This window comes from Gracilinanus agilis, chromosome 3 (genome assembly GCF_016433145.1).
Source record: "Gracilinanus agilis isolate LMUSP501 chromosome 3, AgileGrace, whole genome shotgun sequence".
NCBI classification, from domain to species: domain Eukaryota; kingdom Metazoa; phylum Chordata; class Mammalia; order Didelphimorphia; family Didelphidae; genus Gracilinanus; species Gracilinanus agilis.
Window position 1 is genome coordinate 450361263 of NC_058132.1, and position 15400 is coordinate 450376662.

At 37.8% G+C, this 15400-nt stretch overlaps 1 protein-coding gene and 1 pseudogene across 3 annotated transcripts; both read left to right on the forward strand.

Annotated features, from left to right (window-relative positions):
- The first annotated feature begins 9040 nt into the window (after positions 1-9040).
- LOC123241698 lies at positions 9041-10943 on the forward strand (annotated as a pseudogene).
- A 1711-nt stretch (positions 10944-12654) lies between these two features.
- Positions 12655-14571, forward strand: LOC123239663 (transcriptional activator Myb-like). 3 transcript variants are annotated; one of them, XM_044666942.1, is made up of 2 exons: positions 12655-14241; positions 14329-14571. In XM_044666942.1, exons 1-2 carry the CDS (start codon positions 12655-12657, stop codon positions 14569-14571), a joined length of 1830 nt encoding a protein of 609 aa, XP_044522877.1. The 3 variants fall into 3 exon arrangements, with proteins under 3 accessions (XP_044522877.1, XP_044522879.1, XP_044522878.1); XM_044666944.1 differs by having other exon boundaries at positions 12655-13621; positions 13853-14571; XM_044666943.1 differs by having other exon boundaries at positions 12655-13488; positions 13594-14571.
- The last annotated feature ends 829 nt before the right edge of the window (positions 14572-15400 follow it).

Sequence of the window (15400 nt, forward strand, 5' to 3'; positions counted from 1 at the left end):
TTGGTTAGGAAGGTGGGTCAAAGGAAAGCCCTATCAGTTATCTCAGGAACCTCAGGTGGGGAAGGGAAGTAAAGATGGAATCTGAGTAAGGACCTGCCTCACTCAGTTTTACAAAATGCTATCTAAAAGAAAATAAATGATGATTTGATTAAATTATAAATAATGCTGTCAATTAGATAACTCTTCACAGATTTAACTCCTCTCTAATTATTCTCCTTATAAACTCCACAGCCACTAAGGTAAGGGAGGGAAGGCAGGGTGGTATTAGGAAAGGAAGATATAAAGGGTCTATCTAAAATAATAATTTCTTAAGTAAATATATTAATGCTAGGCTAAATTTCAATATTGAAGCTAGAAAATCCAAGAGCTTGCTCATTGACTACCTCCCTCCATGGAAGATCCAGTCAACTGCCCCTCCTCAAGATTCTAAAACCTATAACAGCTTTTTGGAACTCAGCCAAATCTAGAAAAAACTATAACCCTCAATTCCGTATCCTACAATAGATATATATTAAAATATGTGGCCACCAGGAATCAACAATTCAGGTTGATTCCGTAATTAAATCAGACCCAAGTCAGCATCCGTTTGAAGAGTTTATTTACAGTCTGGTAGGTAAAAAGTAGGAATAAAGAGAAAAAGGGAGAGGCTAGTCCAGGCCAAAGGCCTGGACAGAGAGAGAAGAAGGTTATAAAGCTTAATAAATGAAGCTGTAAGCCACAAGACCCAACAGCCAGATAGGCAGAGTTTAAAATTGGCCCAGCTAGGCCAAGGAAGTCAGCCTAACTTACCCACGTGACAATATAGAGTGTAAGCTGTCTCAGGAGATGCTTCTTCTTCCAGTTCAAGACAGCAACTGCTCCCACAGGAAGTTCACTAACTTACTTAAAGAGATAGTGTCTTTCATCACTTCCTGTGGTCCACCTCTAATTCAAATGGACAAATGGCAGTTTCTACATTGATTTGGACTGCCCAAAGGGCAGTCCCTTATTCTTGATTTGTTACTTATTGTCACGTGTGGGTAACTCGTCTCCCCTCCCCACTAAGGGAGGTTAGGGTGACATCATTAGCACGCCTGGGTTGAGTAGAATTTTGACTATTAATGGGCTGGAGCTAATTCTATTTACACACCCCCCAAAAAATGAAAGCCGGTCACAAGATATTGAAGAGTTCAAACATGAGATGTTGAGGAAGATGGAAGAAATCTGGCAAGAAAATAACAGTTTAAAAGGCAGAATTTCGCAATTGGAAAGTGAGGCAAGTCAACTAAAGACCAGAAATGACCAGACTGAAAAGGAAAACCAAAAGATTATAGCCGAAACCCAAAAGATTATAGCCGAAAACCAAAAGATTATAGCCGAAAACCAGTCCTTAAAGGCTAGAATCAAACAATTAGAAACCAATGATATCTCAAGACAACAAGAACAAATAAAACAAAGTCAAAAGACTGATAAAATAGAAGGAAACGTGAAATATCTCAATGACAAAGTGACAGACCAAGAAAAACGGGCAAGAAGAGACAATTTGAGAATCATTGGTCTTCCAGAAAAGGCAGAAATTAATAGAAACCTGGAATCCATACTTAAAGAAATTATTCAGCAAAATTGCCTTGAAGTTCTACAACATGAGGGCAATATAGACATTGAAAGGATCCATAGAACACCCTCTACACTAGATCCAGATAAGACAACATCCAGATATATAATTGCCAAATTCAAGAGCTTCCAAGTAAAAGAAAAAATCTTACAAGAAGCCAGAAAGAGACAATTCAAATATCAAGGAGCACCAGTAAGGATCACACAGGATCTGGCAGCCTCCACGCTAAAAGACGGCAAAGCTTGGAATATGATATTCAGAAAGGCAAGAGGGCTGGGCCTGCAACCACGGATCAACTACCCATCGAAACTGACTATATAATTCCAGGGGAAAGTATGGGCATTCAACAAAATTCAAGATTTCCAAGTTTTTGCACAAAAGAGACCAGGACTAAATGGAAAGTTTGATACCCAACCACAAAAACCAAGAGAAACATGAAAAGGTAAATAAGAAACAGAGGGAAAAGAAAGAAAGCTCATAATTTTTTTTAAATTGACTTTTTAAGGGCTTAAAAAAGATCTAATTATCTGTATTACTATGTGTAGAAATGCTATGTATAATTCTCTGTAGTGAACTCTATTCACTATTATAATATTCTATTATAGCAACCAGAAGAATAATTCATAGGGAGAGGACAGGATACTGAATGGTCTAAGATGACATGGGGGGAGTGGGGAAGAGGGGGGAATAGTAGGGGACACCAAGAAAAATCTGAGTAAATAAGAAAAATAGGATAATCTATTACACACAAAGTGGGCATGGGAAGGGGAGGGGATAAATACTATCACAAGAAGGAGAGGAAGAGAGCATTAAGAGGTAATAATCAAACCTTACTCTCAGTGTAATCAACTCAGAGAGGGAAGGTGACTTTATTATCCATTAAAATAAAAAACTTTATCTAACCCTACTGAGAAAGTCAGAAGGGATAAACCAAAGGGAGCAGGAGAGTGGGGAGGTCAAAAAAGGGAGGGGAGAAGAAGGGGGATTGAATTCATTAGGCCTTTAAAAAACAAAAATAGGGGAATAACAAGGGAGGGAGTAGAAAGGGAAGTCAATCAAGATAGGGGATAAGGGATACCAGCTCAAAGTAAACCACTGGTTTAAAAAAAAAGAAAATAGTGTAAGAAGAAGGGGTGGGTCTAAGGGAGGATACAAAAATGTCAGTGAATGCACAACTGACAATTTTAACTCTGAATGTGAATGGGATGAACTCACTCATAAAATGGAAGCAAATAGCAGAGTGGATCAGAAACCAAAATCCTATCATATGTTGTCTACAAGAAACACATATGAGGCGGGTAGACACACACAAGTTTAAGGTTAAGGGCTTAAGTAAAATCTTTTGGGCATCAAATGAGAAAAAGAAGGCAGGAGTGGCTATTATTATCTCTGACAAAGCCAAAGTAAAAATAGATATGATTAAAAAAGACAGGGAAGGTCATTACATCCTGATTAAAGGCAGTATAAACAATGAGGAAATAACACTGCTCAATATATATGCACCAAGTGGTATAGCATCCAAATTCATAAAGGAGAAACTGGCAGAGCTCAAGAAGGAAATAGATAGTAAAACCATAATAGTGGGAGATCTAAATATTCCTCTTTCAGATCTAGATAAATCAAACCAAAAAATAAATAAGAAAGAGGTAAGAGAGGTGAATGGAGTCCTAGAAAAATTAGATTTAATTGGTATGTGGAGAAAAATAAATAGGGACAAAAAGGAATACACCTTCTTTTCAGCTGCACATGATACATTTACAAAGATTGACCATGTAATAGGGCATAGAATCATTGCAAACAAATGCAAAAGAGCAGATATAATAAATGTAACCTTCTCAGATCATAATGCAATAAAAATAATAATTAGTAAGGGCACCTGGACAGACAAATCAAAAACCAATTGGAAATTAAACAATATGATTCTCCAAAACCAATTTGTCAAAGAAGAAATCATAGAAACCATCAACAATTTCATTGAAGAGAATGACAATGATGAGACATCCTACCAAACTCTGTGGGATGCAGCCAAGGCAGTACTCAGGGGGAAATTTATATCCTTGAGTGCATATATTAACAAATTAAGGAGGGCAGAGATTAATGAATTGGGCATGCAACTCAAAAAATTAGAAAGCGAGCAAATTAAAAACCCCCAGATGAAAACTAAATTAGAAATACTAAAAATTAAGGGAGAAATTAATAAAATCGAAAGTAAAAGAACTATTGAATTAATAAATAAGACTAGAAGCTGGTACTTTGAAAAAACAGATAAAATAGACAAAGTACTGGTCAATTTAATAAGAAAAAGGAAAGAAGAAAACCACATTGCCAGTATTAAAGATGAAAAGGGAGACCTCACCTCTAATGAAGGGGAAATTAAGGCAATCATTAAGAACTATTTTGCCCAATTATATGGCTACAAATATAAAAATTTAGGAGATATGGACGAATATTTACAAAAATATAAATTGCCTAGATTAACAGCAGAAGAAATAGAATACCTAAATAATCCCATATCAGAAATAGAAATTGAACAAGCCATCAAAGAACTCCCTAAGAAAAAATCACCAGGACCTGATGGATTCACAAGTGAATTCTATCAGACATTCAAAGAGCAACTAATCCCAATACTATACGAGTTATTTGATATGATAAGCAAAGAAGGAGTCCTACCAAATTCCTTTTATGACACAAATACGGTACTGATCCCAAAGCCAGGTAGACCAAAAACAGAAAAAGAAAACTATAGACCAATCTCCCTAAAGAACACAGATGCAAAAATCTTAAATAGAATATTAGCAAAGAGATTCCAGCAAGTAATTAAGAAGATCATCCACCATGATCAGGTGGGATTTATACCAGGAATGCAAGGTTGGTTCAACATTAGGAAAACCATCCACATAATTGACCATATCAACAGTCTAACAAACAAAAATCACATGATTATATCAAAAGATGCTGAAAAAGCCTTTGACAAAATACAGCATCCATTCCTATTAAAACATTGGAAAGTATAGGAATAGAAGGACCCTTCCTAAAAATAATAAACAGTATATACCTAAAACCATCAACAAGCATTATATGCAATTGGGGATAAATTAGAAGCCTTCCCAATAAGATCAGGAGTGAAACAGGGATGCCCATTATCACCTCTATTATTCGACATAGTACTAGAAACACTAGTAATAGCAATTAGAGAAGAAAAAGAAATTGAAGGTATCAAAATAGGCAATGAGGAGACTAAGCTATTACTCTTTGCAGATGATATGATGGTCTACTTAAAAAATCCTAGAGAATCAACTAAGAAGCTAGTAGAAATAATCAACAACTTTAGCAAAGTGGCAGGATACAAAATAAATGCACATAAATGATCAGCATTTCTATATATTTCCAACACATTAGAGCAGCAAGAGGTAGAAAGAGAAACACCATTTAAAATCACCCTAGACAATATAAAATACTTGGGAATCTATCTACCAAAACAAACACAGCTACTATACGAAAACAACTACAAAACACTTTCCAGACAAATAAAACTGGATCTCAACAATTGGAAAGCCATTAATTGTTCATGGGTAGGACGAGCTAACATAATAAAAATGACCATTCTACCCAAATTAATTTATCTATTTAGTGCCATACCTATCAAATTACCAAAAAACTTCTTTACTGAATTAGGAAAAACTATAACAAATTTCATTTGGAATAACAAAAGATCAAGAATATCTAGGGAAATAATGGAAAAAATGTGAAGGAAGGGGGCCTAGCAGTACCAGATATTAAACTATACTATAAAGCAGCAGTCACCAAAACAATATGGTACTGGCTAAGAGACAGAAGGGAGGATCAGTGGAATAGACTTGTGGTTAGTGACATCAGCAAGACAGTGTATGATAAACCCAAAGAGCCCAACTTTTGGGACATGAATCCACTATTTGACAAAAACTGCTGGGAAACTGGGAAAACAATATGGGAGAGATTCGGTTTAGATCAACATCTCACACCCTACACCAAGATAAATTCAGAGTGGATGAATGACCTGAATATAAAGAGGGAAACTATAAATAAGTTAAGTGAACACAAAATAGTATACCTATCAGATCTCTGGGAAAGGAAAGATTTTAAAACCAAGCAAGAGTTAGAAAAAATTACAAAATATAAATTAAATGGTTTTGATTATATCAAGCTAAAAAGCTTTTGTACAAACAAAAACAATGTAGTCAAAATCAGAAGGGAAACAACAAATTGGGAAAAAATCTTTATAACAAAAAACTCTGACAGGGGTCTAATTACTCAAATGTAGAAAGAGTTAAATCAATTGTATAAAAAATCAAGCCATTCCCCAATTGATAAATGGGCAAGAGACAGGAATAGGCAATTTTCAGGTAAAGAAATCAAAAGTATCAATAAGCACATGAGAAAGTGTTCTAAATCTCTAATAATTAGAGAAATGCAAATCAAAACAACTCTGAGGTACCACCTCACACCTAGCAGATTGGCTAAAATGAAAGAAGGGGAGAGTAATGAATGTTGGAGGGGATGTGGCAAAATTGGGACATTAATGCATTGCTAGTGGAGTTGTGAACTGATCCAACCATTCTGGCTGGCAATTTGGAACTATGCTCAAAGGGCTATAAAAGAATGCCTGCCCTTTCATCCAGCCATAGCATTGTTGGGTTTGTACCCCAAAGAGATCATAGATAAACAGACTTGCACAAAAATATTTATAGCTGCACTTTTTGTAGTGGCAAAAAAACTGGAAAATGAGGGGATGCCCTTCAATTGGGGAATGGCTGAACAAATTGTGGTATTTGCTGGTGATGGAATACTATTGTGCTAAAAGGAATAATAAACTGGAGGAGTTCCAGGCGAACTGGAAAGACCTCCAGGAACTGATGCAGAGTGAAAGGAGCAGAGCCAGAAGAACATTGTACACATACACTGATACACTGTGGTAAAATCGAATGTAATAGACTTCTGTACCAGCAGCAATGCAATGACACAAGACAGCTCTGAGGGATTTATGGTAAAGACGCTACCCACATTCAGAGGAAGGACTGCAGGAGAGGAAACATATAAGAAAAACAACTGCTTGAACGCATGGGTTGGGGTGAACATGATTGGGGATGTGGACTAGAAACAACCACATCAATGCAACTAACAACAATATGGAAATGGGCCCTGAACAAGGACACATGTTACAACCAGTGGAAATGTGCGTCAGCCATGGGTGAGGGGAGAGCGGGGGGTGAAGGGGAAAGTAGGGGTATGAAGCATGTAATCAGGTTAAAAATGAATATTAATAAATGTATAAAAATTAAAAAAAATTTTAAAAAAACCTTGCCCAGTAGTCACAAAGCTAGGAAATATCTAAGACCAGATTTGAACCTATGTCCTCCCAATTCCAGGCCTGGCAATCTTTCTACTGAGGCACCTAGTTGTCCCTTCTCCACTTGATTTTTATAGATGAGGAAATTGAGACAAGCAGGATTAAGTGATTTGCTCAGGTTCATACAACTAGTAAATAAAGGTAGAAACATCAAATTAGATATGCAGGGTGAGAGAGAATGAAGAGTACAAGAAAATGTAAAAATTATGAATTTGAAACACTGGAAGGATAATAATGTCTTTGATAAATATAGGAAAGTTTTGGAGAAACGGGAGTTTGGGGTAAAGATAATGAATCCAACTTTAGACATTGTTGAGTTTAAAATACTTCTAAGCTATTCACTTGGAAATGCCCAATAGGCAGAGAGAAATCTTAGATGAAAGTTCAGGAGGGCCACTGGATCTGGATGTGCTGATCTAGGAGTTATCTGAAGAAATATGATAGTTAAATGTATAGAAGCTGAATAGATTATTAAGTGATAATATGAGGAAGAAAAGAAGAGGGCCCAGAACAGGATCTTGGAGGAGCACCAACAAGTAGAGTGTGAAATGGATAATGATCTAGTGAAAAAGACAGAATAAGCAGTTAGTCAGATGAGTGAGTGTATTGTGCTCTACATCAGGGTAGCTTGATGGTACATAAAAAGGTTGGACACTGAAGAGAAGATTCTTGCTGGGGCATGTGTGATAGTCCTACTAGTTGCCCATCTGATGTCACAGGTAGGACAGAATCAACAAAATCAGGAACTTTTAGAGTTTGAAAGGACTTGAGAGGCCATTAGTCTAACACATAACTGAAAAGTGGCTATCCATCCTTTGCTTGAAAAATTCCAGTGACGGGAGATCTACCACTTCCTGAGGCAGCCCATTCCACTTTGGGACAGTCCTAATTATTAGGAAACTTTTCTTGACATTGAGCTTAGATTTGCCATTTTGCAACTTCCAGTCAGTGCTCCAGATAATGCCCTCTTGGACCAAATATAACAAATCTAATCCTTCTTCTACATATCCTCTTAAATACTTGAAGACAGTGATCGTGTATTACCAACCATTATTCTTAGTGACTTATCAGGCTGTCCCAAATTCCTTGATAGTGCAAGCTAGTCCATCCTCGAAGGCAGAGGACAGAGGCAGAAGGTAGAAAAAGCACAAGTAAGGGTTGGAAACAAACTACAGAAAAGAAGTCCCTGCTCTAGAAGTCTAATCAAACAATTTGTTGAGACCCACTAAGGCTAGGAATATAACAGAAGAGGCAGCTAGGTGGCTCAGTGAACAGACCTGGAATCACGAAGACATCTTAAAGAGCACATTCACTTCTGTGCCTAGTGGCTGAATACTCAAGAACAGCTTATTTTTTATTTTTCATATGATGTCAATCAACTTTTCTAAAGCCATTAGCAAAGGCCAGGGAATATTCACCCTTGAGGTATCTTTATCATCCATGTCAACATCCACAAACGCTCATTTTTAATAATGATATTTTAGTGAGATATTAATATTTTAGTAGGAACAAAAAGGTTTTTTGTACTATTTATAAATGAAATATTCTTTTCAAAATATTTTACCTCTGATTGTTTTCAATTTCTATTTTAGGTATAGCTAACTTTAATATTGTTTCAATTCAGTTTTATTAATTTTTTAAATTTTTGGTTTTTCATTTTGATATACAATGATTTAGGTGTTTGGTTCTAAGCATAGTTCTAAGTATAAGATTTAGATATTTGGTTCTTTTGATACTTGGGTTTAATGACCGTCATAGCTGAAAATTTACCTCAAATGGAAAAATGAATAGAAATGAAATATTATGGTTAGATTAATATGTCTAAATGTTGTCATATTTGGTAGTTGATAACTAAGGAAAACATTTCAGGTGAGCAAGGAATCAAGGATAAAGAGGAATTTGAATACATGGAAGATTAAGAAGATGGAGGTAACCTTGATGGAAATATAAAAGTTCTGAGTAGGTTTTAAGGGAAAAGACAGTTTAATACAATTTATGATGCATGTCACAACCCATCTATGTCTGTTTATTCTGTTCTATTCACTCTGTCCTACTGAAATATGGAGAGTGAATGCGTGTACGCATGTGCGTGTGTGTGTGTGTGTGTGTGTGTGTGTGTGTGTGTGTGTGTGTGTGTGTGTAGTGGGTGAAGAATAGTATTTACCAGCCACTAGATCAAAAGCTTGCCTACCTGTGCAACCCACAAGGTGATCTGGGGGAAACTGTAAGGATGCTGGAGAAGAGATAGTGAAGTTTGCCTGCATGGTTGCTCAGGGAACTGAGTTATGGTTAAGCCATAACCAACTTAAGGGTTCAATTTCAAATATTGGTATAGGATGCCAGTAAAAGGAGAGGGTGGAATGGGAGTAATTAAGCTACAAAAGTGAAGGGAATGTTTGATCATGCTTGACACAAAGTCAATAATTGTCTGTGTCAGGGAGAAAGAGAGGCAACCAGAGGTGTAGTGGAGTAAGTTTGGAAGCTTACTGTAAAATTTTCAGCATGAGCTGAAACCTAGCTTATTATTTGCCAACTATAAATCCTATACCTGAAGCTTACATTTTAGAAAAATGTTCATTATCCCAAAATACAAATTTCAGTATAATTGCTGGCATGTTACTTGTTTGGAATCTCTAAGTCCAATTTCCTGCTTCTTGGTCATAGGTGAGGCTTGAATTAACCCATAAAGAGAAGAATTTTCCACATAAGATATTGCCTCATGAATCCAAGGGAAAAAATTCAAATCCACCTAATCTGGAATTTTTCTGCCTGATACTCTGAAAAGTTTTAGAATATGTGGCCATGTAAATGGACAACTCAGGAAAAACAATTTTTTCTCTTAAAAATGGTTATACACAAGAACTCAGCAAGTGACATTGGAGGAAAATAATAAAAGTGGAATTCGAGTGTAAGATTAAAAATTAATATCCAATCACTCCAAGTATTATATTTTATAAGATTTATTAATAATCACTTGAAGTAGAGGAAAGTAATAGTCTGAGTAAAGAGCAGTTTCCCGGACCACGAAAGTGGGAGAAGAGGAAAATGAGGACAGAGTTATAGAAACTTTATCTTCAAAATGTAAGGATATAACATGGGGATGAAAGAAGAATGCTGGGAGATGTAGTTAAAGGGTACAAAATTTTATTACACACAAGTTTAGTTAGAAGGAAGGAATATGTATTTTGTTAGAATCTTATTTATCCCCACTCTTGTTTTCAGCAGAAGACTGTAAGATGGCTAAGGAGAACCATATCTTGCTCACTTTATCCTCACTGGTTTTACAAAACTCCAAGAGCTGTAAAGTCTTCTCATCTTGTTGTTCCTTTTAATCTATTGACAACTATAATAAGAAATGTTGGATTGGTGATATTTTAATGGAACCACAGCTTCTTACTCACCTATGTCTCTATTTCTCAGTAACTTGGCTCTTCTGGATACTTGTGGTTCCTATGCCATTACTCTGAAAATTTAATAAATTTCTTCTTTCAGAATAGAATGATTTCCCTCTGAAGACATGGTGCAATTTTACTTTCTTTGTCTTGTTGAAACTTGAGACTGCTTTCTACTAGCAGCCATGGTGTATGATTGCTATGTTACAATATGTAACATATTACATTGTCTCACCATGATGTCAAAGAAACTAGATTAAGATGATCATTGGGGCATATCTGGCAACTTGGATTCCATAATTCATGTGGGCTTTTAATTCATATTAACTTTCTGTAGGATTCTCTTGTACTCACCCTTACATTAATCTTCTCAATGTCAATTCAAGTCTTCAGCATAATTATTGTCTTGGTATATCTTTGCATTCTTTTCACTATCTTTAGGATGAAAGTCAAGGAGTGATGAGGCAAAACATTTTTCACCTGTGAATCCAACTCTGTATCTGTCATGATATTCTCTCCTATGGGAAAGGACTTGAAAGGTAGGCAGGGAGAGTCAATTTTCACAGAATAAAGGGGAATCAGAAGTAAAACTGCACATAGAGGAGTGCAGGCTGACCATCTGCCACCTTCTGTGCCAGGTACTGAGCCTTGGCACAGGCCAACTTTGGGATCCTGGGACCCTGCCTAAGTCAATAGCAGAGCACCTCTCACCCCCTTAAGTCCCAAGCCCTGGCATCAGCCTGTAGTGAGCCCCGAAGTCCATATTACTTGGCCCTTCCAAGCTATGGTGAAGCCCCTAGCCCCAAGGCAAAATAGTTCACAATACTCTAAAATCCTTCAAGCTATCAGCAAAGGAGACAGAATCAGCAGTTTTCAGACCTCCCAGTCCATGGGGGAAGAAAGGCTGGGGAAATGAACAAACAGCAAAAGAAATACCTAACCATAGAAACTTTTTATGGAGACAAAGAGCAAGGCACAGATTCAGTAGTGTTGTGAGGAAGATTAGATTAGGCATTGATTAGGTATTGATTAAGAAGTACATAGCAGGAAGGAGCTGGAGCTGGGAATTCCAGGTTGGAATGAAGGAGCAGGAAGAGGTGACTTGGCCCTGAGTGAGGACTCCATTAGTGGTGGGCAAAAACTGTTGCCAGCCTGGGAGACCTCAGAGCAAAAGACACCCTGCTTTCTGATTTTCCTTGGGATCTTGTGTGGTGTGGCATCTAGCAAAAAGGACAAAATCTACAGAGCCAAGGGAGGAGGTGAAGTTTGAGTTCTGGTGGACAGTGCTTCAAGCAAAACCCTCACAACCTGGTACCTGAGACCATCTTGACTCCTGGCATCCAGAGATCATCAGTGGATTGCAGTGAGAATCCCAAAGCCACAAAAGCCCCTAGCCGTATTCAAGCCTGGCAGGTTCCAGGTCTGAGGCAAAGACTCTATTGGCTCCTTGGGCCCTGTTAGTTTAGATCACTTAGATAAGAGTAGAATAAGTCATCCCATTGCCCTGTGGTTTTATCCTTTAGATTGTAAGTATAGAAATCCCTTTCCCACCTTATAGTCAAACATAATTAAAGCTGTTAAGTCCCTTTTACCTTGTTAGCCTGTTACTATACTCTGGCCTAGTGAAACTGAGTGACAGTTAAGATCAACTCTCATTCCTGTGGAAATCCAGTAAACTCTGATCTCTTCACCCTGGTCCAGTCTCTCATAAATCCCAGAGTGTGTTCCCACAAACCACTTAGTTTATTTATAATATCCCTGGTGACCCCATTACCTTACTTATATTTCCCACACTAGGGGACATTGAGACCTGAGCAACCCCATGCAAAAGTTGAAAGAAAAATGAGAATTGGTCTCAGGCACTTGAAGAACTCAAAAAGGGATTAAAAAATCGAAGTTAGGGGAGAAACAGCAGCAGCCACAGCAGCAGCAGCAGCAACAACAGACCTGCAAGCAGCAGAGGCGGGGGTGGGGGGGGATAGAAGGGGGGGTTAGGACGCGTGCGCACTGCAGGGGCGCCAGATTTGGCGGGAGGGGGAGTGTCCAAAAGCTCTTTGTTTGATGGCATCTCTGTTTACAGAGTTTTACTCTTTAATATCAACCTGTTTCCTCCTCCTCCTTCTCCTCCTCCTCCTCCTCCTCTTCGATCTCCTCCTCCTCCTCCTTCTCCTGAGAAACTTCATTCGGGTGGTGTGGAGCTCCATTAAGCAGCCGGCGAAGGCTGGGGCAGCCCCCCTCCTCATCTAGTCCCGGCTTCCCGGTGCTAAGTTCCTAGCAGCAGGATGGCCAGGAGACCCAGGCACAGCATATATAGTAGTGACGAGGATGATGAAGATATTGAGATGTATGATCATGACTACGATGGACTACTTCCCAAGACTGGGAAACGTCACTTAGGAAAAACAAGGTGGACTCGAGAGGAGGATGAGAAGCTAAAGAAACTAGTAGAACAAAATGGAACAGATGATTGGAAAATTATTGCCAATTTTCTTCCTAATCGGACAGATGTACAATGCCAGCATCAATGGCAAAAAGTACTAAATCCTGAGCTAATCAAGGGACCATGGACCAAAGAAGAAGATCAGAGAGTGATAGAACTTGTACAGAAATATGGTCCGAAACATTGGTCTGTTATTGCCAAGCTCTTGAAGGGAAGAATTGGAAAACAATGTAGGGAAAGGTGGCACAACCATTTAAATCCAGAAGTTAAGAAAACCTCCTGGACCGAAGAGGAAGACAGAATAATATACCAGGCACACAAGAGACTGGGGAACAGATGGGCAGAAATCGCAAAACTACTGCCGGGACGAACTGATAATGCTATCAAGAACCACTGGAATTCTACAATGCGTCGAAAGGTTGAACAAGAAGGTTATCTTCAGGAGTCTCCCAAGGCCAAACAGCCAACAGTAGCCACAAGTTTTCAGAAGAACAATCATTTAATGGGTTTTGCCCATACGCCACCTTCTGCACAGCTCCCTTCAACTGCCCAGCCCCCAATTAGCAACGACTATTCCTATTATCATATCTCTGAAACACAAAATGTTTCCGGTCAGATTCCATATCCCATCGCATTGCATGTAAATATTGTCAATGTCCCTCAGCCAGCTGCTGCAGCTATTCAGAGACACTATAATGATGAAGACCCTGAGAAAGAAAAACGAATAAAGGAATTAGAGTTGCTACTAAAGTCGACTGAGAATGAACTGAAAGGGCAGCAGGCATTACCAACACAGAACCACACATCCAGTTACCCAGGCTGGCACAGTACAACAATTGCTGACCATACCAGACCTCATGGTGACAGTGCACCTGTTTCCTGTTTGGGAGAACATCACTCTACTCCATCTTTACCAGTGGACCACGGCTGTTTACCTGAAGAAAGTGCATCTCCAGCAAGGTGCATGATCGTTCACCAAGGCAATATCCTGGATAATGTTAAGAACCTTTTAGAATTTGCAGAAACACTCCAGTTTATAGATTCTTTCTTAAATACTTCCAGTAACCATGAAAACATGGATATGGATATGCCTACTTTAACTTCTACCGCACTCAATGGTCATAAGTTGACTGTTACAACACCATTTCACAGAGATCAAACTGTTAAACCTCAAAAGGAAAATAATATTTTTAGAACTCCAGCTATCAAAAGGTCAATATTAGAGAGCTCTCCCAGAACTCCTACTCCATTCAAACATGCACTTGCAGCACAAGAAATAAAATATGGTCCTTTGAAGATGCTACCTCAGACACCATCTCATCTTGTAGAAGACCTACAAGATGTGATCAAACAGGAATCTGATGAATCAGGAATTGTATCAGGATTTCATGAAAATGGACCACCTTTGTTAAAAAAGATCAAGCAAGAGGTGGAATCTCCAACTGCGAAAGCAGGAAATTTCTTCTGCTCCAATCATTGGGAAGGGGAGAACTTAAACACTCAGCTATTCACACAGGCATCTCCTATGGAAGATGTGCCAAATCTTCTTACAAGCTCTGTTTTAATGATGCCAGTGTCAGAAGATGATGTTCTCAAAACGTTTACAGTACCTAGAAATAGATCCTTGGCTAGCCCTTTGCAGCATCTTAGTAATGCCTGGGAATCTGTGTCCTGTGGGAAGACAGAGGATCAAATGATGGCCTCCGATCAGGGTCGGAAATATATAAATGCATTCTCCACCAGGACACTGGTCATGTGAGACTCTTCTGGAGAAGCATTATGGTTTTCAGAACACTTGAGAATGAGTTGGGATTTACCATTCCTCTACATGAAACTCTTCATGAATGGGAGAAGGACCTATTTTTGTTGTGGTACAACAGTTGGGAGCAGCACCAAGTGCATCTTTAGTCACTGAGCATATTCTTGTTGGATTTCACCCAACTAAAATAATTTTATATAAATGACAGTTTTACCTAAATTATTAGGTAATAAATTATAATCAGTTATTAAATATCTTAACACAGAATTTTTAAAAAAAAATTAAATGCTTTTTTTCCTATATTTTTGAAGATCCAGCAGACCAGTATTGTTTCCCTTTGGAATTTTGTATAAACAGCAAGTACTCAAACATTTCTTTCTAAATCACTAAACAGAATACATTGAAATAAGGCAAATCAGTAAAAGCATTACTATTAATGTTAGTTTTAATACAAAGGGAAAACTAGTCAAGACTGTTAAGTGCTCATGGCGACAAAGTTTGAAGTACTTTGATTTTGTTACTGTACTAAACCTTGTTTTGTGTGTTTTGTTTTTGGTTAGCTTGCTTTAAAAATTATTACTGTATGAAACATAGTTTTATGAGAACAAATTATATTTTTATTCAGTAATTTAATTTTGTAAATGCCAAATGGATAATGTGTTTTGCTGCTATGGACTTTTAGCATATAGACATGCTGCTAGTGTAAAGGAGGCAGTAGTGCTTGATACAAAAAGAAACAAACTTATTTTAGCTAATTGACCTTGCCTTAGCATTTCTGATTTTTTATTTTTATTTTTTTATATATACGTACTTATTTTCCTTTTGTAAT